This window comes from Ovis aries, chromosome 23 (genome assembly GCF_016772045.2).
Source record: "Ovis aries strain OAR_USU_Benz2616 breed Rambouillet chromosome 23, ARS-UI_Ramb_v3.0, whole genome shotgun sequence".
NCBI lineage: Eukaryota > Metazoa > Chordata > Mammalia > Artiodactyla > Bovidae > Ovis > Ovis aries.
Genome location: NC_056076.1, coordinates 16,351,653 through 16,378,097, shown reverse-complemented (window position 1 = coordinate 16,378,097; position 26,445 = coordinate 16,351,653). Strand labels below are relative to the sequence as shown.

The 26,445-nt window shown below is 38.0% G+C and overlaps 1 protein-coding gene across 1 annotated transcript; it reads left to right on the top strand.

Annotated features, from left to right (window-relative positions):
• Positions 1 to 10,751: 10,751 nt before the first annotated feature.
• On the top strand, positions 10,752 to 12,073 carry LOC101106129 (homeobox protein OTX2). Its single transcript, XM_004020412.6, has one exon. The coding sequence runs from the start codon at positions 10,848 to 10,850 to the stop codon at positions 11,715 to 11,717; it is 870 nt and encodes a 289-aa protein (XP_004020461.2). The 5' UTR covers positions 10,752 to 10,847; the 3' UTR covers positions 11,718 to 12,073.
• Positions 12,074 to 26,445: the final 14,372 nt, after the last annotated feature.

The following is a 26,445-nucleotide window of genomic DNA, read 5'->3' as shown; positions in this document are numbered from 1 at the left end:
TGTCCGCCAACCCAGCCACTCAGCAACCCAGAGCAAGCTCCCAGCTTCTAAGGCAAGCAGGAGGGGTTTTGAGAGGGACTTTCCATAGTTGCACCAATCACGTTAAAGGTCAAATCGTCATGTGCCATCATTATAACAGGAGTCTATGGTGATCACGGGCTGTCCATGTGCACGGAAATCAAGAGAGCCAATCAAAAGTTTTGACAAACAACATAGACCACGCCCCTATCTCTTCAACCAGGCGCCATCTTAGTTTCCGCCTGCAAAGCTAGCTCTTCTCTTTTTCTTTTTTAAGGTTTCCCATTTAGGGCCCCACAGTCCTCATCTCCTCCTGCCCCCAATCCCTCCCAGAATCAGAGTCTTTTCCAATGAGTCAATTCTTCTTATGAGGTGGCCAAAGTATTGGAGTTTCAGCTTTAGCATCATTACTTTCAAAGAAATCCCAGGGTTGATCTCCTTCAGAAAGGCCTGGTTGGATCTCCTTGCAGTCCAAGGGACTCTCAAGAGTCTTCTCCAACACCACAGTTCAAAAGCATCAATTCTTCAGCACTCATCCTTCTTCACAGTCCAACTCTCACATCCATACATGACCACAAGAAAAACCATAGCCTTGACTAGATGGACCTTAGGTGGCAAAGTAATGTTTCTGCTTTTGAATATGCTATCTAGATTGGTCATAACTTTTTTTCCAAGGAGTAAGCGTCTGTTAATTTCATGTCTGCAGTCACCATCTGAAGTGATTCTGGAGCCCAAAAAAATAAAGTCTGACACTGTTTCCACTGTTTCCCCATCTATTTCCCATGGAGTGATAGGACCGGATGCCATGATCTTCATTTTCTGAATGTTGAGCTTTAGGCCAACTTTTTCTCTCTCCTCTTTCACTTTCATCAAGAGGCTTTTTACCTCCTCTTCACTTTCTGCCGTAAGTGTGGTGTCATCTGCATATCTGAGGTTATTGATATTTCTCCCAGCAATCTTGATTCCTACTTGTGTTTCTTCCAGTCCAGCGTTTCTTATGATGTATTCTGCATATAGTTAAATAAGCAGGGTGACAATACACAGCTTTGACGTACTCCTTTTCCTCTGCGGAACCAGTCTGTTGTTCCATGCCCAGTTCTAGCTGTTGCTTCCTGACCTGCATACAGGTTTCTCAAGAGGCAGGTCAGGTGGTCTGATATTCCCATCTCTTTCAGAATTTTCCACAGTTTATTGTGATCCACAGTCAAAGGCTTTGGCATAGTCAATGAAGCAGATATAGATATTTTTCTGGAACTCTCTTTCTTTTTCCATGATCCAGCAGATTTTGGCAATTTGATCTCTGGTACCTCTGCCTTTTCTAAAACCAGCTTGAACATCAGGAAGTTCACGGTTCACGTATTGCTGAAGCCTAGCTTGGAGAATTTTGAGCATTACTTTACTGGCATGTGAGATGAGTGCAATTGTGCGGTAGTTTGAACATTCTTTGGCATTGCCTTTCTTTGGAATTGGAATTAAAACTGATCTTTTCCAGTCCTGTGGCCACTGCTGAGTTTTCCAAATTTGCTGGCATATTGACAGCACTTTCACAGCACCATCTTTCAGGCTTTGAAACAGCTCAATTGGAATTCCTATATGTTAATACAAAAAGTCACCCAAGGTGAAGAAATAGAAGGGGGCACTTTGATGAAAATGACAGGGATTGAAGAGAGGATGAAATGAAAACAGAGAAAGAGAGTTTATAAAATATCTATTCTGTATTTAAAACTGAGTAAGGCATAGTTATGTTGACATTGCAAAAGAGAATTTTTTGCATTCTCTGCTCACCAAGAAATCATCCCTTACAGTTCAATTTTCTCCATTAATAATATCAAATATATAAACTCAATAGGGCAAAAGTGACTAAGAGGAACTTTAAGAAGATTGAAAAGCAGCTTTTTCAGTGGATAAGAAGGAACAGAAGATGAAACGTGTTCAGGGAGGTGAGATAATAAAAACGGAATAATGGGATGCTTTTGAACTGTGGTGTTGGAGACGACTCTTCAGAGTCCCTTGGACTGCAAGGAAACCCAACCAGTCCATCTTAAAGGAGATCAGTCCTGGGTGTTCATTGGAAGGACTGATGCTGAAGCTGAAACTCCAATACTTTGGCCACCTCATGTGAAGGTTGACTCACTGGAAAAGACCCTGATGCTGGGAGGAATTGGGGGAAGGAGGAGAAGGGGATGACAGGGGATGAGATGGCTGGATGGCATCACTGACTCGATGGACTCGAGTCTGAGTGAACTCCGGGAGTTGATGATGGACTGGGAGGCCTGGCATGCTGTGATTCATGGGATCGCAAAGAGTCAGACATGACTGAGCGACTGAACTGAACTGACTATATATATACACATTGTTCTGGAAAGTGAAAGTCACTCCGTTGTGTCCAGCTTTTACCCTATGGACTATATAGTCCATGGAATTCTCCAGGCCAGAATACTGGAGTGGGTAGCCATTCCTTTCTCCAGGGGATCTTCCCAACCCAGGAACTGAACCCAGGTCTCCCGCATTGCAGGTGGATTCTTTAGCTACTCAGCCACAAGGGACACTCAAGAGTACTGATGTGTTAACCTATCCCTTCTCCAGGGGAGCTTCCTGACCCAGGAATTGAACCAATGTCTCCTGTATTGCAGGCAGATTCTTTACCAACTGAGTTATCAGGGAAGACCATTCTGGAAATAATACAGGCAAAAAAAAAAAAAAAAAAAGTTAGGATAAGTATAGGAACTGATTTGAACCTCTCAAAGGAAAGATATGAGTAGAACACTCATATGTCATAGAAAAGAAATGTACTGGAAAATTGTCAGTATGAAAGTTGAAAATTTTTGATGGAGATCAACTACAAATATTAAGCAATGGATGGATGTCTTTGTGTGTAACATAATCTCAGTGAAAAAAAAATGCATGATATAGTCTGGTACATCATTGATGCTCAATAAATGAGTAATCAAACCAAATGAGTCAATGAATGAATGAAAAGCAAGTAAATGAAAATAGTGCTTTAAAGGAAAATTAGCTTGGTGACAGTATGGGAGTACAGAAATGGCCTAGAATAAAGAAAAAGGCCATTTCAGGAAACAAATGAGAGGAAAGTATGGTGATAAGGGAAAAAGTAGAAAGAGCTGAAAAGGAATAGAGGATAAATTGTATTCTCCAGGGAGTGGTATTGATAAAAATAAACACATTATTTGTTCAGGCATTTCCAATTGTTTTTGACCCCATGGACTGTAGTCTGCCAGGTTCTGCTGTCCATGGGATTCTCCAGGCAAGAATACTGGAGTGGGTAGCCGTTTCCTTCTCCAGGGAATTTTCCTGACCCAGGGATCAAACCCAGCTCTCCAGCATTGTGGGTAGATTCTTTACCACCTGAGCCACTAGGGGAACCCTAGTATAACACCTGACTATTTTGGAGAAATAACCTATTTAAAAGGAATTGTAAGTTTGGTACCAGAGACTACATTTTCTGATAGTAAAAATGTGTAGGTCATAGTTCAACACAACACTGGACCTTTGTACAAACTCTAACATGGAATATTATCCTAAGCACAAATGTAGAGGTGGATGGAGTCCATGCAAATAGGTGATATCTTATTGAAAAGAAAATAGAGAAAGAGGAATTGAGACATAGGAATATACTTACATCTCATTAAACATACACTGATATGACCTAATCTAAAACGTGGAAACCCTCTGTTGACTGCACAAAATGAGCTGACATGGATTTGTTTTTCCTGTATTTGAGTGTTGAGGTGTCTGAAAATGAAGCAATTTTAAAATTGATATTGATCATTAATGGACGATTCTACTATTTGCATTTAAATATATTCAGGGTAGCTAAGTTGGTTACTAATTTTACCTTGAAGAGAGACTCCTGATAGCACTGTAAATATTCCCTTTGGGATTCCTTGTTGAAGTTTAACTGTTTTCATTTAGCTGTCTCTATTCCATGTTCTTGGTATGATTTCTTCTCACATTTCTAAAGCAAATGAATCAACTGTATTTTTGTAAACAACAACTATAAAAAACATATTTTATTTTAACTTTTCAAAATATTTATTTAAATAGTCCAAATAATGAGAGTTATTTTCCCTTTATTTTTGAAGCATTTCCTATACAAAATTCTTCAAACTTAAATCTACAGTGCAAACCTGTATTGGTAGTCAAATTAACTATTTAGAATTATAAACTAAAGGAAATTATGACAGTATCTTTTTATAATCTGAGGTAGTGAGTTGGTGGCAATAGGATAGGGTGTAGGATGAAATTCTAAGAGCTTAACAGTATTTTAAAACTTGGAAATATAAAAGAAAACAAAACAAGGAAGAAGTAATATATAAAGCTGAGTAATCATTAAATTTAGGGATTAGCAATAGTATTGGAAAATATTTTAGAAGCCTCAGTTTCTGTATTAATTCTTCTTCCAAAGCTTGTCTTCCTCATATGTTACTACCGAATAAAATGGTTTAGGTAGTACTCCACTTTTGCCACTAATCAAGCATACCAATTAAACAGAATCCTGTATTATTAAGAGAGTACACAGGGAAAAAAAAAAAAAAAGCCTGGAGGTTTAGGCTTGTTTGTTTCCTTTTTCTTTTTTTTTTCACCCATGCCATATTTAGCTGTCTGGACTAAATATATTTAGGTTGGGGCTTATTATTATAGGTCAGAAAGTCACCATGAACTAATTATTTTCAGTTCATTTACATGATTAATGTTGAAAACTTGGAAACTTTTGCATGCCTTGAGTTGGCTCCAATTAATCAATATGAAAAAAAATTCAAGGTGCCCCAAGTCCTAGTGAAAGCAATGAAGTGCAACTGGATTTCAACTAATTTATTAGTTATTCTGGTTGGAATAAGCACATCGACAATGTAGACTCATCTCATCCCTCTCACCTGACTCATACCAGAATGCTGAGGTGCTTAAAATGTGGATAATAGGGATTTTTAGTTGATTCTTCTCAGATGTGCAACCCAGGCTTTACAATAAGCAGAACTGATAAAATGTCTCCAGAGCCAGGAAGACAGATTTTTCAACCACAGGATCCAAAGACATTGACTTCATTACAGTTACTGAAGTCTGGCTTGGGCCAAGACTTTAGTAAGGTCAGGATCCTTACCTTCTGACAGCTGTTTGGTGGTTTATTTAAGACTTCCATGGGCAGTCTCAGCACAGTTCCTTTTGGACAAGTGTCAGAAGCTTCTCCAAATCTCTGTCATCCTTTGCCTTAATTGGCTCCATTAGCAGGTGCTCTTAGGCCAAAAGATGAGAATTTGACTGATTCGTCACTTCCTGAGACCTAATGTCAAAGAGAGCATTTGGACTACACTGGGTGTGAAGCAGAAGCTTGGAAACAGGAAAAGATCTCACAGTCCATTTGGCTTTAGTTGGTAAAGTGTAGTAACAGGACAGATTGTTTGAATTTGAACTCTAACCTTGATTCTTGTGCCAGTGTAAGTTGAGATCTCAGCTCTTGCGTAATTTCCTTGTGCTCTATCAGGAATGATACACTAACGTTATCACTACCTCTAATTTTTTGTGCTCACATTATATCAAAAAATTTACGTTGCTTTCTGTAAAACCTTAGGCAGAGGAACCAGAGATCAAATTGCCAACATCTGCTGGATCATGGGAAAAGAAAGAGAGTTCCAGAAAAACATCTATTTCTGCTTTATTGACTATGCCAAAACTTTTGATTGTGTGGATCACAATAAACTGTGGAAAATTCTGAAAGAGATGGGAATATCAGACCACCTGACCTGCCTCTTGAGAAATCTGTATGCAGGTCAGGAAGCAACAGTTAGAACTGGACATGGAACAACAGACTGGTTCCAAAGAGGAAAAGGAGTATGTCAAGGCTGTCTATTGTCACCCTGCTTATTTGAATTCTATGCAGAGTACATCATGAGAAACGATGGGCTGGAAGAAACAGAAGCTGAAATCAAGATTGCCGGGAGAAATATCAATAACCTCAGATATGCAGGTGACACCACCCTTATGGCAGAAAGTGAAAAGGAGCTAAAAAGCCTCTTGATGAAAGTGAAAGAGGAGAGTGAAAGAGTTGACTTAAAGCTCAACATTCAGAAAACGAAGATCATGGCAGCTGGTGCCATCACTTCATGGGAAATAGATGGGGAAACAGTAGAAAACAGTGTCAGACTTTATTTTTTGGGGCTCCAAAATCACTGCAGATGGTGACTGTAGCCATGAAATTAACAGATGCTTACTCCTTGGTAGAAAAGTTATGACCAACCTATATAGCACATTCAAAAGCAGAAACATTACTTTGCCAACTAAGGTCCGTCTAGTCAAGGCTATGGTTTTTCCCATGTATGGAAGTGAGAATTGGACTGTGAAGAAAGCTGAGCACCGAAGAATTGATGCTTTTGAACTGTGGTATTGGAGAAGACTCTTGAGAGTCCCTTGGACTGCAAGGAGATCCAACCAGTCCATTTTGAAGCAGATCAGCCATGGGATTTCTTTTGAAGGAAAGATGCTAAAGCTGAAACTCCAATACTTTGGCCACCTCATGGGAAGAGTTGATTCATTGGAAAAGACTCTGATGTGGGAGGGATTGGGGGCAGGAGGAGAAGGGGCCGACCGAGGATGAGATGGCTGGATGGCATCACGGATTCGATGGACGTGAGTCTGAGTGAATTCCGGGAGCTGGTGATGGACAGGGAGGCCTGGTGTGCTGTGATTCATGGGGTCGCAAAGAGTCAGACACGACTGAGCGACTGAACTGAACTGAACTGATTCTTACTCCATTTTAAAGTTGAATAAAACCAAAGGCCCAGGAAATGATAAGGTTTGCCAAAAATTTTACAGACTCAGAAAGTAGACTAGTGATTGCCTGGATCTAGAGAAGGAGATGATAATTACCTGTAAATGAGAATATGGAATTGTGTGGGGGTGATGAAAATATTCTGAAGGTGATTTATGGTGAAGCCATTTGTATATTTATTAAAAGGTTTTGGATTGTACCCCGGAATGGAGTAATTGTGTGATTTTAAAGATATACCTCTGATAAAGATGTTTAAGAAAGAAAATCATACCAAAAGTCACATCACTGTATTCTACCCTTGGTGCTTGTACACTTACTGCAATGCAACAAGCTCTGGGAAAACAATGAAGAACGTTGGGCAATTTATGTACATTTTCTGGGTTGTAATTTCTTCAACTATAAGTGAGGTCACTAAACTTGTCACGTGTCTCAAAGATCTTGAATTAATTCTAAGAGTATCTAATTCTAGCTGAGTAAGCTGTCCATGAATTGGCGCACAATAGTATAATATAAGTCAGAAATTGCATATCAAAAATGATGATTCTGGAAAAGGAAAGGCATGAAAGAGCTTATTATCACTTGATAGTGGGGCTATGGGAATTTAATTTCTTCCCTTATTATCTTTTTATTTTTAAAACATTCAAAAATAAATGTGTTCCAAAAAGGAAGTGACTTTTATTCAAAGAAAAACAGCTCAGTGAGAACATTTTATGAAGATAATTTCCTACAGAAAATAAAATGGAAAATGTTGGTGTGCTGAGGGCAGAATTGAGACAATGCTGTAGTTCTTGCTTCAAGTTAAAAATAACAGATCTACAAATTTATGCAACTAGTTAACTTTATGTAGCATCAAGTCTGAGCTTTGTTTGGTTACTTGGTTTTCTTGGTAATTTCATTGGTGACTCGATAATTTATGAACACCCAGAGTGTCCCTAGGATACAGTTAAGAGTTCTAGAGTTTCTACAAAGCACATTTATATGAAGTGACACAGCAACATGAGTAACAGGGCCATTATACAAACAGAATGAAAGATAAAATTATTTTTAAATCCAATCTAAGTTATCAACATTTTCTTTAAGAGAAGCCAATATGAAATTAAATAAAAGCTTAGGGGGAATATAAAAAGGGTACAGTATTTTCTCAAGAAAAATTATATCTACATAACTTTTTGTATATTTATCTTCAGTATCATGTATTTTCTATATCACTTTCAAATGAGAGTTAATTTAGAAAATTCAATTCGTATATCATGTATCCATTTTAAAATGTGCCCATTTCCTACAATGAGGCACATTCACATTCTGAATGCATGTGAAATGCTGTTGTTTTGATAAGAGTGGGTATGCATGAAAAAGAACTTCTTACAGCAGGGAAGGAAGAAAGAAACACTGAGCCTCAGTGGGAGCAATGAGAATATCACAAATAAATCTATGTGATGACAAATATTTGGAATAAAAATTAGCATCTTGGATACAGATGTCTTTGTACTACACCTCTGAAATTTTGGCCATATGAACATAAATATTAGGATAGTGGACACTATTCACATATAATTCAGATTTTAGCTTAAATACTGTTTTGAGAACTGCTCTCTGACTTGGTATGCAACCAGACTGCAATTCATGTTTAAATATTTATGTGATGTATGAAAAGTATCCATATTGTAAATGCAGTTACACATAGCTTAATTGTCACTTCTGTCATTTTGGTTAACTATAGGAGTTATTCATACAACCAGTAAGTCCAAAAATACTCCGTGGTGGTTTTGTCCAATCTCCCAAAATAAAGGCTCTCAGTCCTAGATATGGATATTTAGATCCTCTTTACATATCTTCATGGAAGATGAACTCAACTCTGAGGAGGTTATACCCATTTTTTACATTTTTATATTTTAGAAAATTGTTTCTATGTTCAAAACTGAATATATTTTGTTATCAGGATAAGGTTTTACTATTAAAAGCTAAAGATGAACAGAATTCTATTCACTTTCTTTTTTCCAAATTGCCATATCCTTTTTTATTGGAATAGTTACTTTATCCCATGCTACATGTTTCTAGAATAATCTAGCTTTTCTCACATACTATTTTTTTAAATCATAGAATCGTTATCAAAGCAATATTTTGTGAAGGTGTGCTTGTGAGAGGCGAAAGGTAGAGGGCAAAGGCAGACTCCTACATGTCTTCATGTGGATACTAAGAGAAGTGTAATTTGGATAATGGAAATTTAATCTTATTTATATTGTATTACATTACCTTGTACAGTCAAGTCTCTTCATGGGTCACATCCTTGTTGTGGCAAATGGGCTTGCATAACTCAATGACTCTATGAGCGATACCATACAGGGCCACAGAAGTTGAATCATAGTGAAGAGTTCTAACAAAATGGGGTCCACTAGAGGAGGAAATGGTAGCCATTCCAGTATTCTTGCATATAGAACCCCAAAGATAGTATGAAAGGGCAAAAAGATGTAACACCATAACATAAGCCCCCATCAGAACTTGTCAAATATGCTACCAGGGAAGAATGGATGTCAGTTGCTAATAATTTCAGTAAGAATGAAGAAACTGGGCCAAATCAGGAATGACACTCAACTTTGGGTGTGTCTGGTGGTGAAAGTAAAGACTGATGCTATAATATGAAGAAAGGTACTGTGTAGGAACATGGAATGTTAGGTCCATGAATCAAGGTAAATTGAACATGGTCGACAGGATACGGCAAGAGTGAACATCAACATTTTAGGCATCAGTGAACTAAAATGTATGAGAATGGGTGAATTTAATTCAGATGATCATTGTATCTATTACTGTGGGCAAGAATCCTTTAGAAGAAATGGAGTAGTTCTCATAGTAAAGAAATAAGTCCAAAATGCAGTACTTGGGTCCAATCTCAAAAATAACGGTATGATCTCAGTTCATTTACAAGGCAAACCATTCAACATCAAAGTAATCCAAGTCTAAGTGCAACCACTAATGCAGAAGTTGAAGTTGACTTATTCTATGAAGACCTACAACACTTTCTGTAAAGGAAAGAGATACACAACTGAGTGAAGAATTCTAGAGAATAGCAAGGAGAGCTATGACTGTATTCCTAAATGGACAGGGTAAATAAATAGAGGAAAACAATAAAATGGGAATGACTAGAGACCTCTTCAAGAGAATCAGATATGTCAAGGGAATATTTCATGTAAGGATGGTCACAATAAAGGACAAAAACTGTAAGGATCTAATACAAGCAGAAGAGATTAAGAAGAAATGATAAGAATACACAGACACACTATTCAGAAAGGTCTTAATGACCCAGATAACCACAATGGTGTGGTCACTCAGTTAGAGCCAGACTTCCTGGACTGTGAAGTTAAGTGGGCTTAGGAAGCATTACTACAAACAAACCTAGTGGAGGTGATGGAATTCCAGTTGAGCTATTTCAAATCTGAAGAGATGATGCTGTTAAAGTGTAGCACTCAAAATGTCAGCAAATTTGGAAAACTCAGCAGTGGCCACAGGACTGAAAAGGTCAATTTTCATTCCGATCCCAAAGGTGGGCAATGCCAAATAATGTTCTTACTACCATACACTTGCACTCATTTCACACACTAGCAAGGTTATGCTCAAAATGCTTCAAGCTAGCCTGCATCTGTATATGAACCGAAAATGTCCAGATATATAAGCTGGATTTTGAAAGAGGCAGAAGCACCAGACACCAAACTGGCAACATTCATTGGATCATGTAAAAAACAAGGGAGCTCCAGAAAATACCTGCTTCATTGACTACTAAAGCCATTGACTGCTTGGATCACAACAAACTGTGGAAAAAACTTAGAGATAAGAATATCAGCTCTTTTTTAAGTCAGTGGTGGAACGTGAAAGAGCTGCATCCTACGAAGCTGTAAACCAGCGCCTCTGTTTGTTTGTTTACTTTGCCTTAGTTCCACCACTCCAAACCCACCCACCAAGGACTCTGAATCTGTTCAACCCGGGCGAAGTGAGACCTTCCGGCTGGGTCCCCCGGATTTGGGCCGACTTTGCACCTCCAAACAACCTTAGCATGATGTCTTATCTTAAGCAACTGCCTTATGCATTCAATGGGCTGAGTCTGACCACTTCGGGCATGGACTTGCTGCACCCCTCGGTGGGCTACCTGGCCACCCCTCGGAAACCGCGGCAGGAGAGGACGACGTTCACCAGAGCGCAGCTAGATGTGCTGGAAGCACTGTTTGCTAAGACCCAATACCCAGATATCTTTATGCGGGAGGAGGTGGCGCTGAAAATCAACTTGCCTGAGTCCACGGTACAGGTATGGTTTAAGAATCCAAGAGCTAAGTGCCGCCAACAGGAGCAGCAACAGCAGAACGGAGGTCAAAACAAAGTGAGACCTGCCAAAAAGAAGATATCTCCTGCCCAGGAAGTGAGTTCAGAGAGTGGAACAAGTGGCCAATTCACTCTCTCCTCTAGCACCTCAGTCCCAGCCATTTCCAGCAGCAGTGCTCCTGTGTCTATCTGGAGCCCAGCTTCCATCTCCCCACTGTCAGATCCCCTGTCCACCTCTTCTTCCTGCATGCAGAGGTCCTATCCCATGACCTATACTCAGGCTTCAGGTTATAGTCAAGGATATGCTGGTTCAACTTCCTACTTTGGGAGCATGGACTGTGGATCTTATTTGACCCCTATGCATCAGCAGCTTCCTGGACCAGGGACCACACTCAGTCCCATGGGTACCAATGCAGTCACCAGCCATCTCAATCAGTCCCCAGCTTCTCTTTCCACTCAGGGATATGGAGCTTCAAGCTTGGGTTTTAACTCAACCACTGATTGCTTGGATTATAAGGACCAAACTGCCTCCTGGAAGCTTAACTTCAATGCTGACTGCTTGGATTATAAAGATCAGACATCTTCGTGGAAATTCCAGGTTTTGTGAAGACCTGTAGAACCTCTTTTTGTGGGTGATTTTTAAGTATACTGGGCTGCACATTCCAGTTTTAGCCAGGAATTGGTTAAAAGAGTTAGATGGTATGATGTTCAGACTCATCTTCTGATCAATGTCCTGGGAGGCATAGAAGGAAAATGAAAGGCCTTAGAGGGGCCTACCAAACAGCTACCTGAAATGGACAAACCAATCTACTTAATACTTAAGATCCTGTTATGGTTTTAGATCATTGGTTTTCCTGATTCACAAAGTGATCGAAAGCATTCTAGCCATGTGCAACCAAATACCACCAAAAATGAACAAGCAGAACTAAATTGTGAGGGGAAGAAGTGAAGGACATAGCCTTCTTAAGCAGAGGTATTCCAATGTTTTAGCCAATCCTTGGTTGAATCTTAGGAATGGACAATGTCTCAAGCTCACTCACGTTTCATGACCAACTGGTAGTTGGCACTGAAAAACTTTTCAGGGCTGTGTGAATTGTGCGCCTGATTGTCCTAGATGCACTACTTTATTTAAAAAAAAAAATAATGTTCATAAGGAGTCAATATGTAGTTTAAGAGACAATCAGTGTGTGTCTTGTATAAATGGTGCATCTGTAGTTTTTAATCTGTGCTAGACTTCAAAACTGTGATCTCCTGTTATTGTATGCAACCTTGAACTTCACCTCTGCAGGGGTTCTTCTGTGATTAAATAGGTTATAATTATAAATAAATTCAGAGCAACTGAGTACTTATCTAAAAAGATTACCTTTGGCTGCAGGTGAGCTGCATGAAACTTTACAACAAAATGTCTCTGGACAAGGAGAGTAAGGGAAGAGAAAGAAAAGGACACTAATTCATCATGTAATTTACTGTTGGTAAACCTAGCAGTAAAGAGACATTGGTCAATTGCTCTGACCCTGATGAATTTATAAGCTGAGATCATCGTTGTTTATGCTTGCAGATGTTAGCTGGAAAAGTTATATATGCATAAACCTTTCTTCCTGACTTGGCAGATATGTATAATTATATTAAAATGGTTCTAGCACACACACAAAACAAAAATACCAGACCACCTTTCCTATCTCCTGAGAAACCTGTATGCTGGTCAAGAAGCAAGTCAAATTATAACTGGTCAAGTAATAACTGGACATGGAACAATGGATTGGTTCAAAATTGAGAAAGGAGTAAGACAAGGATGTATGTTGTCACCTTGATTATTTAACCTCTATGCAGAGTACATCATGCAAAATGAGGATGACTCTCAAGTTGGAACCAAGATTGCCAGGAGAAATATCAACAACCTCAGATATTCAGATGATGTCACTCTAATGGGAGAAAGTGAAGAGGAACTAAAAAGCCTGTTGATGAAAGTGAAAGAGGAGCGTGAAAATGTTGACTTAAAGCTCAACATTAAGAAAACAAAGATCATGGCATCCGGTCCCATCAGTTCAGATGGGGAACTAGCATCTCTTAATGAGGATGAATGTGGGGTGTGAAAATGCTGGCTTGAAACCCAATATTCAAAAAATTAAGACCATGGTATCCATCACTTCATGGCAAATAGATTGGGGGAGGTGAGTAGAAGCAGTGACAGATTTTATTTTCTTTCTCCAAAATCACAGTGGACAGTGTAGTCAAAGCCATAATATTAAAGGATGCTTGCTACTTGGAAGAAAAGCTATGACAAAAGTATACGACATATTAAAAAGCACAGACATCACTTTGCTGACAAAGGTCTATAGAGACAAAACTGTGGTTTTCCTGGTACTCACATATGGATATGACAGTTGGACCATAAAGAAGACTGGATGTCAATGAATTGATGCTTTCAAATTGTGGTGTTAGAGAAGACTCTTGAGAGTCCTTGGTTTGCAAAGAGATCAAACCAGTTAATCCAAACCAGTTAATCCTGAATATTCATTGAAAGGACTGATGCTGAAGCTCCAATATTTTGGCTTCCTGATGCAGACTCCACTCTTTGGAAAAGATCCTTATGTTGGGAAAGACTGAAAGCAAAACGAAAAGGGGGTGGCAGAGGATGAGATGTTTTGATAGCATCATGGACTCAATAGGCATGAACTGAGCAAACTCCAAAAGATAGTTCAGGACAGTGGAGCCTGGCATGCTACAGCTCCTAGGATCACAAATAGTCAGACATGACTTGGTGACTGAACAACAATGACAACAAATATATCCAAGCTTTTGTTCAGTCAGTAATGAGAGTTGCTTATAAGAACCTCTACACAAGTCCACATGTATGCTATTAATATTTTGATAGACACAGCATAAGGCAACTGAGGATTCATGAGTACCAGAGACATACTTGGATTTATAGTAAGAACTTTACCCATATTACTTGTTTATATCATGACATGAAGCGTGATGTTTACATTTAGATGGCATATATAATAATAGGAAGCAGAAAATCTTATTGAAATGGGATGATGGGGCTGAGGGGAGACAGTGATCTGGGCCTTGAAGAAAAATGAAAAATACACAGAAGGTAAGGGCATGTGGACATGGTTACAACATACAAACAGCACTGTGTATGCAAACTCATAGAAGTAGGAAACTTTATAGGAGCAAATATAAGGTGATTTTAGAGCAAACACAGTATTGAGAGATATCCTTGGGTATGAAGTTAGAATGGTATGTTGAAGCTAGACCATGGTGGTGATGGTGCAGAGCAAAGTGGGTCATTAATGCCAGTCATAATAATCTGGCCTTGTTTCGTGGATGTTTAATGTCATTGAATGCTTTTGATCAGATATATGATATGATCACAGTCAAATTCAAAGAATTTTACTCTAAGACCCTTGAGATACATGGTCCCCTTAGGGCACTGATGCTTGGAAATTCTCAGGGCTCACCCTGAAGTCCTCCTCAGTCCTCTTTTATTTTCTTTTTTGCTAAGCAGTCTCACCCAGTTTTAGGTTTTTCTCACCAGACACCTGGTAGTGATGTTTCTCACAGTTTCATGTTTCCTGAACTCTGGATCTAGTTGACCACTCTCTAATCAGAATCCATTCTAGCTTTCAAGCTAATTTCAAATTAATAGGTCCAAATAAATTTATACATATATATACAATTTGGCTGTTTTCCAGATAGGCTTATTTTCTGTCCATCATCTCCCCATCATCTCAGTCAACCCAAATTTATAATCCAGAAACCAACAATATTTCTAGCTACCTCCCCCCTCTTACCAATAATATACAATTCATCACCAAGTAAGTTTCTGGATATAGTTGTCTTAGTAATCTCCACTCTTTCTGTCACTGTGACCTACAAAATCTTCTTCCGTTAGGCTTTGGATGGTTTCTAAACTTGTGCTCTCAGAATTTCATTGCTCTCCATGCAGCCTCAAATTCTCAGTGCTACAGAAAACAGAGAAAGAGATTACAATCAATGGAAGCAATTTATAGAAATGAAGGATCAAAAGATCCCTTATTTGTTTTAAAAAAAACAATGGATTTTTTTTCAATCTGAATATCTAATTGAGTAATCAGAATGTGTATGGTCTGACGATTCAGCTACTGAGACAGGAGCTGTGCAATGTCAATATTTTTCAAGCAACATTCTAATTCATCTTTTAGAGAAATAATAGATCATGGAGACATAATTTTTTTTTCTCTTTTCTGCTGTGTCAAAAGCCATTTAGTATATTGCGGGAAAGTTTCTTAAAAATCTCACTAGCAGTGATTAATACCTTTAAATCTGATTTTATTGGTAGACATGTCTTCAAATAACATGGCAAAAGAGTTATGCTAAGTCTCTCCCATGGAAAATATTGTCTGTAATTCCCAAAACTACATCTGCCACAAGCATATCCTTAAATTGATCAAGTGACCTCATTTTACCTTCTAATAGGATGAAAGTTTTATGATCAATCAGTGAGTAGGTGTTTGCCCAACCCTATGGAATTGGCTTTTCTCTCTCTTATACTATAACAGTATACGTCCACTCATAATTAATTGGAATTTCACAATGAAATTAAAATTTAAAGAGGTTTAAAACATCTTATATTGTCACTGTATAAAGATATGTTATTCAATATTTTTATGTGAATGTAAATAAAATGAATTCATGATTATCTGCATTCAGAATGGGAAAATTAGTTAACATTTGAAGGAAACTTCCACATCTTTTATGAAATAACCTGGTTTATTGTCAAACTAAATGTCTATCTTGTTCAAATGAGCTCTCTGAATAGGTATCTCAGGAGCCCTTTGAATTACTGAAATAGAATCTCATAAACATTCATTAATACAATACTTTGGGAAATATTTTCCCTTTTCTAAAACATTGCAATTTCTGAAAAAAAAAAAACATTTTATCCATATCATAAAGATAAATCCTAATACTGTAAGCAATTAAAAAGAGAAGAAAAACAAAGGTTTTTAAATGTTATCTCTGTATAACAACTGGTGGAGAAGGGGTGGAGGAACTCTGAGGGATTTGCAGCATTTTTAGTTTCTTCAGGACAAAGCTGAGCAAGTCAGCAATTGTTTTCCCCTTTACTATTTGCATTCATCTTTCACTTTTCTGATCAGGACAAAATCTAGGTCTGTCCATTCTTATACATTAGACATGTTGATTTAAGACTTGAGCCACATCTGTAAAGAGAGAGACTGCTCATGCTTTGTAACTGTTTAAAGCTTTAAAAATAATTGTAGAGTTTCTTCAGAAAGAGATGTATTTGACAATGGCAAATAGAAGTTTGGTCTATTCATGGTGTAACACTGGCCTTTTATAAATCTTCCAAGTATGTAGGAAATTCTGAGACAGAAAGACTGAGTATGGTTCTATAGTCTGGTTTAGTGCTTCTGAGATTGGGTTCACGTAATGGGAGATATCCACAAAACAGAATTTTATGAGATTAAGAGACTCGCTACAGAGCAGATGTGTTATAAAGAATAACAGAATCTGTTGTTGGGGTAGAACCTGTTGTTCTTAAACACAGTCCATAAGGCTTCCTACTATTTATTGTAAATGGGCATGGCTCATTCAGCAATAGTAATTAACATCACTGTGTGACATTATTCTAAATGCAGGAGATATGACAATGAACAAAGCTCATAAAACCCCTTTCCTCCTGACAGTTTCATTCTGAAGAAGGGAGACACATAAGCAAAATAGGTAGTGTCAGTTCTGTAATGTACGTACATAGAAGTAGTATAAGTGGTATGTCCTATGGAGAAAAATCTAATTAATTGGAAATGGGGATTGAGAGTTTGGGGCAGCAACATTTTAAATAGAATATTGATAGCAGGCCTCAGAGAAAACATGACATTCAAATAAAGACTTCTAGGAAAGGATGGAATAAGCCTGAGAATAACTGAGAAATAGAATCCAGACAAAGGGGGAAGCAAATGCAGAAGTTCTCAAATAGTAACGTACCTGATAAATAACAGGAAGACAAAGTGGCCCCATGTAGTTGGGGGATGTAGTCAGAGAGGTAAGTGGAAGAATATTCTCATAGAACCTTTTAACAAGACATTAGTTTTGCTCAGAAAGAAGGGAAAAGCGTTAGCTGTACTTTGGACAGAAAATGACATCGTCTGACTTGGTTTTAAGGTGATGGCTTTACACTTCACATATTTTTGAAAATAGACCCAAGAAGGGAAAAGAGAAAAATGGGACAACACATTTGTGAATAATCACAAGAAATTGGTTTGATAAGCTTGACAGGGTTTAGAATAGAAATGGCAAGGAGAAATTGTACTCTGGATACATGTTTTTAAACTGTCATAATTTTTTGAATAATTAGTGGTGAGGTATAAGGCATGGGTTTGATTCCTGGGTTGAGAAGACCTTCTGGAGAAGGAAATGGCAACCTACTCTAGGATCCTTGCCTGGAGAATCCCATGGACAGAGGAGCCTGGTAGGTTACAGTCCATAGGGTCGCAAAAGAACTGGACAGGTTTAGCAACTGAACATAAATAACATGAAATAAAGAAAGGAGAAAGAATGTCTTTAAGGTTTTTGAATGAGTACCTGGAAGGATGAAATTTCTATAAATGAGATGGAGAGACTGTAGTAAGATATATTTAGGATAGCAGAACAGAGGTCTGGCTTTCTATATGCTAAACCTGAAATACCTGTTAAATAGAGATATGATGTGAATTTGGACATACAGGTTTGGAGTTCACAGAAGAGATACTAGGTTGAATGGTGTCCCCATGAAATCCATGTTCTTCTTGAAATCTCAGAATGGGACTTTATTTAGAAATATAATTATTGCAAATGTAATTAATTAAAATAAAATGCGATTACACTAGAGTAGGGTGGATTCTTCATCAGTATAACTGAGTTCTTATTAAGAGGAAAAGACACAGAATATGGCCTTGACAACACCATGGTTTCAAATTTCAGCTACCAGAACTATGAGGGAGGAATTTCAGTTGGTTTCAAGTTACCCAATTTATGATACTTTGTTACAGCAGCTCTGGAAAATAATAAATAAGCCATCTGCATACAGCCATTATTTAAGTTAAGAGACTACATAAAAATCTCCAAGATAATAAGAATAGTTATAAAAAAGATGAAGTAAAATGTCTGAAATTTGGGTTATAGTACATTTCGAGGTCAGGGTGATTAGAAGAAACCAGAAAAAGAGACTAAGAGGTAGTCAGTGAATTAGGAGGAAAACAAGCAGATTGTGGGATCTTGGAACCCAAAGGAAAGAGGCATATCAAGAAGAAAGTTATGTATTCAGTTCAGTTCAGTTCAGTCACTCAGTCGTGTCCGACTCTTTGCGACCCCATGAATCTCAGCACACCAGGCCTCCCTGTCCATCACCAACTCCCGGAGTTCACTCAGAGTTGCATCCATCGAGTCAGTGATGCCATCCAGCCATTTCATCCTCGGTCGGCCCCTTCTCCTTCTGCCCCCAAATCCCTCCCAGCATCAAAGTCTTCTCCAATGAATCAACTCTTCCCATGAGGTGGTCAAAGTACTGGAGTTTCAGCTTTAGCATCATTCCTTCCAAAGAAATCCCAGGGCTGATCTCCTTCAAAATGGACTGGTTGGATCTCCTTGCAGTCCAAGGGACTCTCAAGAGTCTTCTCCAATACCACAGTTCAAAAGCATCAATTCTTCGGTGCTCAGCCTTCTTCACCATCTAACTCTCACATCCATACATGACTGCAGGAAAAACCATAGCGTTGACTAGACGGACCTTAGTCTGCAAAGTAATGTCTCTGCTTTTGAATATGCTATCTAGGTTGGTCATAACTTTTCTTCCAAGGAGCAAGCGTCTTCTAATTTCATGGCTGCAATCACCATCTGCAGTGATTTTGGAGCCCCCAAAAATAAAATCTGACACTGTTTCCATTGTTTCCCCATCTATTTCCCATGACGTGATGGGACCGGATGCCATGATCTTCGTTTTCTGAATGTTGAGCTTTAAGCCAACTTTTTCACTCTCCTCTTTCACTTTCATCAAGAGGCTTTTTAGCTCCTCTTCACTTTCTGCCATAAGGGTGGTGTCTTCTGCATATCTGAGGTTATTGATATTTCTCCCAGCAATCTTGATTCCAGCTTGTGTTTCTTCCAGCCCAGCGTTTCTCATGATGTACTTTGCATATAAGTTAAATAAGCAGGGTGACAATATACAGCCTTGACGTGCTCCTTTTCCTATTTGGAACCATTCTGTTGTTCCATGTCCAGTTCTATTACATAATGCAAATAAGTAAAATAAGATCAACGTTGAGAACTGGCCATTGGCGTTATTGATGTAGCAACACTGGTAACACTGACATTGAATTAAGCTATCATAGTAAAAGATTTCTTGACAACGTTTTTAATATTCAAAGATAATTATCTACACAATCTAATATAATTTTTAGGGAGGTAGCTGACAAAAGATAACAAGATGAGAAAAGCAGGATGTAGTGATATTTTTAAGATGATTTAATTCTGGTAAAAATAAAGAATCCATAACTGACTATTATTATCACAATAAGAAGTAAAATTGAGAAATCACACTGTAAATCTTCCACCATTGCATGTGCTTGTATTTTAGAAGACATTGCTATGTATTTTGGCTGTTCCATTTCTCCTTTGTGTTATTTAATAGAGGAGAGAAAAAAAAAAACGCAAACAATGAGATAAGACAAAGAAAGCCACAAATACAAAAGAAGGCAAGAAAGTGAGATTCATATGGGACCATCCTGTTTGTTGTCCTCAGGTGAGGACAGTTGATGACAGAATGCAGAACACCAGGAGAAGTCTTTGTCAACAGCGTTGATGTTCCCACTGTATTTCTTTGCTTTGAAACTGATTTGCAATTCTCCTGACATCAGTTTTCAATTTATTACCCCAGGTGGGTCGGTCTCTGTGGAAGGCCAGCCTATATATGCAGCAGCTGAAATAACTAGTTGGGGCTAATGAGACTGAGAATGTCATGGGCTGGTTAATATTCATTTATTTGAAGGGAGCATCTCTGTTTAACCTGAAGGCTATATTTCATTAGATTTATGCACTGTAATGCAATACCTGAAACTGAATGAAACTGGGGTTGTTTTCTTAAATACCAGCAGTTTTCATTTATGTTTGAGATGAAAATCTGCCCATCTTTGGCATGTATAAAACCTGTTCTCTATCAGCTACTAATTTTTTTCTTATTGTGGTCATTGTGTCCTAATGTTGAACATAAGTAATTTTCTTGGATATTAGACACTTTTTTTTTCTCCACAAGTAATGTAGTTTCTTTGTCAAAAGTCTTAGGCAGTTGTAACAACTAAAGTAACAATTGCAGCAGGGCCAGGAGATATATATTCCTGTCCATGGAATGCAGGGTAATGGAGGCAGTGCAATGTCCAGGCATGAAAGATTAGATCCCCAGAGAATGAAACACATGTAAAGGTAAAGGTAAATGAAAAATGATGTCCATATGATTTTGTTAGACAAAGAGATATTGAATATCATTGTAAGCAAGACGAGTCCAGAATGGTACATGACAAAATTGGACTACATTAGAATCAAGTGAGTATCCTATTAAAACATACTCACGTCTAAAGCCCCCAAACCTACAGGCTTGCTGAATTAGAATATATGACATGAGATTGTAGGTATCGGTATAGGAAGTAGAGACAAGAAGAGCCTGCAGTGAACAGTTAGCAGTGAACCCAGTTAGACATAAACTCTAGTAAAATTATGCATTATATTTAATGTCATATTATTATGCCTTTTTCCCCCATCTTTCCTGTTGAGATTTGGAAAGATTACAGAGACTTTCATGTGAATCCTGTTACTTTTTAAGGTATAGAAAAACACCAAGGAGAGGAGTTGAAGAATGGTTCAAAAAACACTCATTCCAGAAGGTACTGCATGCCTGCACATACATAAAGATTTCATTACCAAATATACATATGAAGCACTGAACACACACACTCCTGAAGATACTTTTATTACTCAAATTACACATTAATTCATTTCAGATTATGTGAAATACTACAATTAAAAAAATCACTTTGTCAATTCTCTTTTTTTTTGTGCTTGGAATCTTTTTTTTTTTTTTTTTTTTTTTGTACATCCCCAATACAGTTTGGAAAATACTGCCTTTTGTGGACTTTTTGGTCTATTAATTTAAGTTTTACTTTTGATTCATGAGTTTGCACATAATATATTTTATTTTAATGAATCCTTTTCTTTGTAAGTTGTTTTTTTTTTTAAGTGCAATTATCCAGTTGAATACAGAAAACCAGGAGCCTCAAACTTAAATGCACAGAGTTCAAGAAAGAATAAAATGTGTGAGCTGAATTGGCTGCAGGTCAGTTGGTAAAGGTGGTGTCCGTGGGCAATGAGAATTTATGATTTGTTAAAAAGGATCTTGTTCTCCAATCTTTTCCCAACAACATAAATATACTTTCTGTCTTTCATATCTATATGTTTGTATGTCCATCATCTATCTATCTATTTGTCTACTGTCTATTTATCTTGAGAGAAAGAGTTTTTGCTGAAACAATTCAGGCTTTGGGTCTTAATTTTCAAATTCTATTCTAAATCAGTCTTGTCGTTAAGGATAAGAATTCCAATATTTTTCATAGCATTCAATTACCTGTTCATTAGTGTTTCATTCAAGTGGCCCCTGATACCTAGATGTCATAGCGCAAGGCAACAGTAGACACTTGATAGGAAGTGATAGAGTACATATATGTTGGGTTTAATGGGTGGGAGAGAGGGGGAATAGTACAGGAAATAAAAGGAAGTAGCTGAGACAAGCCTTCAGACATACTGTAAATTCTTCAGGCTCTAGGAGCTAAAGAGTCACAGAAATAATTAGGAGAAGACAAGAAGTTATCTTATGTGCAATGCGGCATTGCCAGCCCTTTCTTGCCCAGTGAAATTAAGAGAAGTCAATCTACCTATATTCATTTTATTTTTGAAAATTTTTGTATTTTCATTTGAAAATATAATACTACATGAGCAGGTACTTCTTGTTTTTGTGCCCTTTGCCTACACTGTAAGGTATGTGGGATCTTAGTTGACCAACCAGGGATCAAATCTGCACCAGCTGCAGTGAAAGCACTGGAAGGGCAGAGTCTCAATCACTGGATCACCAGGGAAGTCCTCTGAACATGTATCTTTGAGAAATAAGTAGGACTATTGAGAAAGAACTTTGCCTCAGAGAAATGTGGCCATTCTGGTGTTTCCAATCTTGAGCCTCTAGCTGTGGGAGCTCAGAAAACAAAGTTTAAATGCTTTAGCCTAAACTGCTTTCTCCAATGGGTAACACAGTATACTGAAAGTGAAAGTAGAAGTCTCTCAGTTGAGTTTAATTCACTCATTCAGTCATGTCCGACTCTTTGCAACCCCATGAATCTCAGCACACCAGGCCTCCCTGTCCATCACTAACTCCTGAAGTTCACTCAGACTCACGTCCATTGAGTCAATGATGCCATCCAGCCATCTCATGCTCTCTCATCCCCTTCTCCTCCTGCTCCCAATCCCTCCCAGCATCAGAGTCTTTTCCAATGAGTCAAATCTCCGCATGAGGTGGCCAAAGTACTGGAGTTTCAGCTTTAGCATCATTCCCTCCAAAGAAATCCCAGGGCTGATCTCCCTCAGAATAGATTGGTTGGATCTCCTTGCAGTCCAAAGGACTCTCAAGCGTCTTCTCCAACACCGCAGTTCAAAAGCATCAAGTCTCTCAGTCATGCCCAAATGTTTGTGACTCCATGGACTGTAGCCTACCACGCTCCTCTGTCCATGGAATTCTCCAGGCCAAAATACTGGAGTGGGTAGCTATTCTCTTCTTCAGGGTATCTTCCCAACCCAGGGAATCAAACCCAGGTTTCCCACATTGCAGGTGAATTCTTTACCAGCTGAGCCACCAGAGAAGCCCAGTATACTGAAAAGAAGCACTTAACATAAAAGTAGTAACAAGAGTGGCTATTCTTAGGTTTTATTGACTTAAAATACTTTCCCTTCTCTGTCCCGTTTTGTCAAAGCACGTATAAAATTTGTAAACACTTTTAGAGGAATTTTAGGCTCATTACAAAAGAGAATGGTACAAAAATGTCTCATATACTCACTGCCCCAAGAAAAGTAGTCTCCCCTATTAATATTCCCTATCATGGAAAGAATGAATGAATGAAGAGTGGATGAATCACAAGCTAGAATCAAGATTTCCAGGGGAAAAAAATCAACAACTTCAGATAGGCAGATGACATAATTTGAAGAGCAAAAAGTGGAGAGGAACTAAAAAGTCTCTTGATGAAGATGAACAACGAGAGTGGAAAAAGCAAGCTTAAAACTAAAAATTTGAAAAACTAATGTCATGACATCTGGTCCTATTACTTCATGGAAAATAGAAGGGGAAAAATTGGAAACAGTGACAGGCTTTATTTTCCTGGGCCACAAAATCACTGCAGATGGTGACTGCAGCCATGAAATTAAAAGACACTTGCTCCTTGGAAGAAAAGATATGACAAATCTAGACAGCATATTAAAAAGCAGAGGCATCACTTTGATGACAAAGATCTGTATAATCAAAGCTATGTTTTTTCCAGTATTTGTGTACAGATATGAGAGTTGGACCATAAAGAAGGGTGAACACCAAATAATTGGTGCTTTCAAACTGTGATGTTGGAGAAGACCCTTGAAAGTCCTTTTGATTTCAAGGAGATCAAATCAATCAATCCTAAAGGAAATCAATCTTGAATATTCATTGGAAGGACTGATGCTGAAGCTGAAACTCCATTCTTTTGGCCCTCTGATGGGAAAAGCTGAATCACTGGAAAAGACCCTGATACTGGGAAAGATTGAGGGCAGGAGGAGAAGGGGCAGACAAGGATGAGATGACTGGATGACATCACTGACTCAATGGACATGAGCTTGAGAAAACTCTGGGTGATAGTGAAGGACAGGGAAGCCTGTCGTGCTGCAGTCCATGCAGTTGCAAAGAGTCAGACACGACTTAGTGACTGAACAACAACAAATCAGAATGGTACATGTTAACAAACGGTAATCTTATATTGAATATCATAATCACCTAAAATTCTTCATTTACATTAATATTCACTGTTGGTCTTATATATTCTGTTAGTTTAGATAAAAGTACAATGCCATGTGGGCCTTCCAAAATGGCTAAGTGGTAAAGAATCCACCTGCAATGTAGGAGACCTGGGTTCGATCACTGGTGTGGGAAGCTACCCTGCAGAAAGGAATGGCAACCCACTCCAGTATTCTCACTTGGAGAATCCCATGACAGAAGAGCTTGGCAGGCTACATTCTATAGGGTCTCAAAGAGCTGTAAACGACTGAAGTGACTGAGCATGCACACAGACACAATGGGATGTATCTATCGCTATAGTACCATGCAAAATATCTTCATTGCTCTGAAAATCCTCTGTACTCCATATATTTACCCTTCTTCTACCTCAGCCTCTGACAACCACTGATCTTGTTACTATCTCCATAGTTTTACTTTTACCAAGAATGTCATATGTGGTAGCTGTAAACTTTCTTTTTTTTTTTTTTAAATGACCCCACTTTTATTATAGTGCCAATTAAATCACATTTGCCCGCATTTGAAATATAACCTTCCAAAGACAATCCTTCTCACTCTTGTTGTCTCATCCACAATGGGCTCTGTTGATAGCAACTCTGGCTTTTAGGTAATGCATTCAGGGAGTCTCTTTTTTTTTTTTTTTTTGATTATTTTTTTTATTTTTTTTTTTTATTTTCTTTTTTTAGTCTTGGTCATTTTATTTTATTTTATTTATTTATTTTTTTAGTTTTTTTTTATTTTTTAAATTTTAAAATCTTTAATTCTTACATGCGTTCCCAAACATGAGCCCCCCTCCCTCCCCCCTGTAAACTTTCACTATGTAGTTTTTCTTTTTTTTTTCAGATTGGCTTCTTTCATTTAATAATACATAATTAACCTTCCTCCATGTCTTTTCTTTTTATTTTTTTGTTTATTTATTTATTTTTGGCTGTGCTGCAACTTTCTTGCTGTGCAGGGTGAGCAGGGGCTACTCTATAGTAGTGGTACACAGGCTTCTTGTTGTGGTGGCTTCTCTTGCTTCAGTGTAAAGGCTCTATGACCCCTAGGCTCCAGTAGTTGGGTTGTATGGAGTATGTAGGCATCAGTAGTAGTGATGCAAAGGATTTGTTGCCCCATGGCATGTGGAATCTTCTTAGATCAGGGACTGAACCGGTATTTCCTGCATTGGCAAGCAGATTCTTAACCTTTGGACCGCCAGGGAAGTCCCATGTCTTTTCATAATTTCTTACTTTTGTGAGAAACTCTTAAACTGTTTTTAACAATGGCTGTACCGTGTTACATTTCCACTAGCAGTGGATTAGGGTTCTGTTGTTCTACATCCTCATCAGTATTTTATATTGTCAATGTACTAGATTTGACCATTCTAATTGGTGTATAATGGTATCTCATTGTTTTAATTTGCATTTCCCTGATGGTATGTGGTATGCAATGGCTTGTTTCATGTTTATTTGTCATCTATATAACGCCTTTGGTGCTATTTTTTCAGGATTTTAACCCATTTTGTAATTAGGCTACTTATATTTTTATTGCTAAATTTTAGGAGATCTTTCCATATTTTGTATAATGTTTTTCTATGTTGTTGCTTTATTTTGGCAAATGTTTTCTCTCAGTCTAAGACATCTTCTCATTCTCTTGATATTGAACTTCACATAGCTAAAATTTTTAATTTTTATGAAGTCAGTTCATCTGCATTTCTTTTATGGATCATGCTCTTGATGTTGTATCTAAAAACATCATTGCCATACCCAGGATCATCTAGATTTTCTATTATGTTATCTTCTAGGAGGGCTCCTCAGGTGGCTCAGTGATAAAGAAGCCGCCTGCCAAGCAGGTGATACGGATTTGATCCCTGGGTTGCAAAGGTACCCTGGAGAAGAAATGGCAACCCACTCAAGTATTATTGTCTGGAAAATCTTATGGATAGAAAAGCCTGGTGGGTTAAAGTTCATGGAGTTCCAAAAGAGTAGGCCATGACTTAGCAACTAAACAACAAGAACATCTTTTAGGAATTTTAACATTTTGCATTTGTTTAGTAATATGTACCATTTTGAGCTATTTTTGTGAAGGATATAATATCTATATCTAGATTCATTATTTTAATTTGAAGATTCACTTGTTCCAGAACCATTTTTTTGAAAAGGTATTCTTTGGTTCATCGTATTGTCTTCCCCACTTTGTCAAAAATCAGTTAATATATTTATGTGAGTCTATCAATGGTCTTTGT

What these genes read in the sequence shown, in the direction of transcription:
- LOC101106129 (XM_004020412.6), top strand. Translation starts at nt 10,848, where the DNA reads ATGATGTCTTATCTTAAGCAACTGCCTTATGCATTCAATGGGCTGAGT.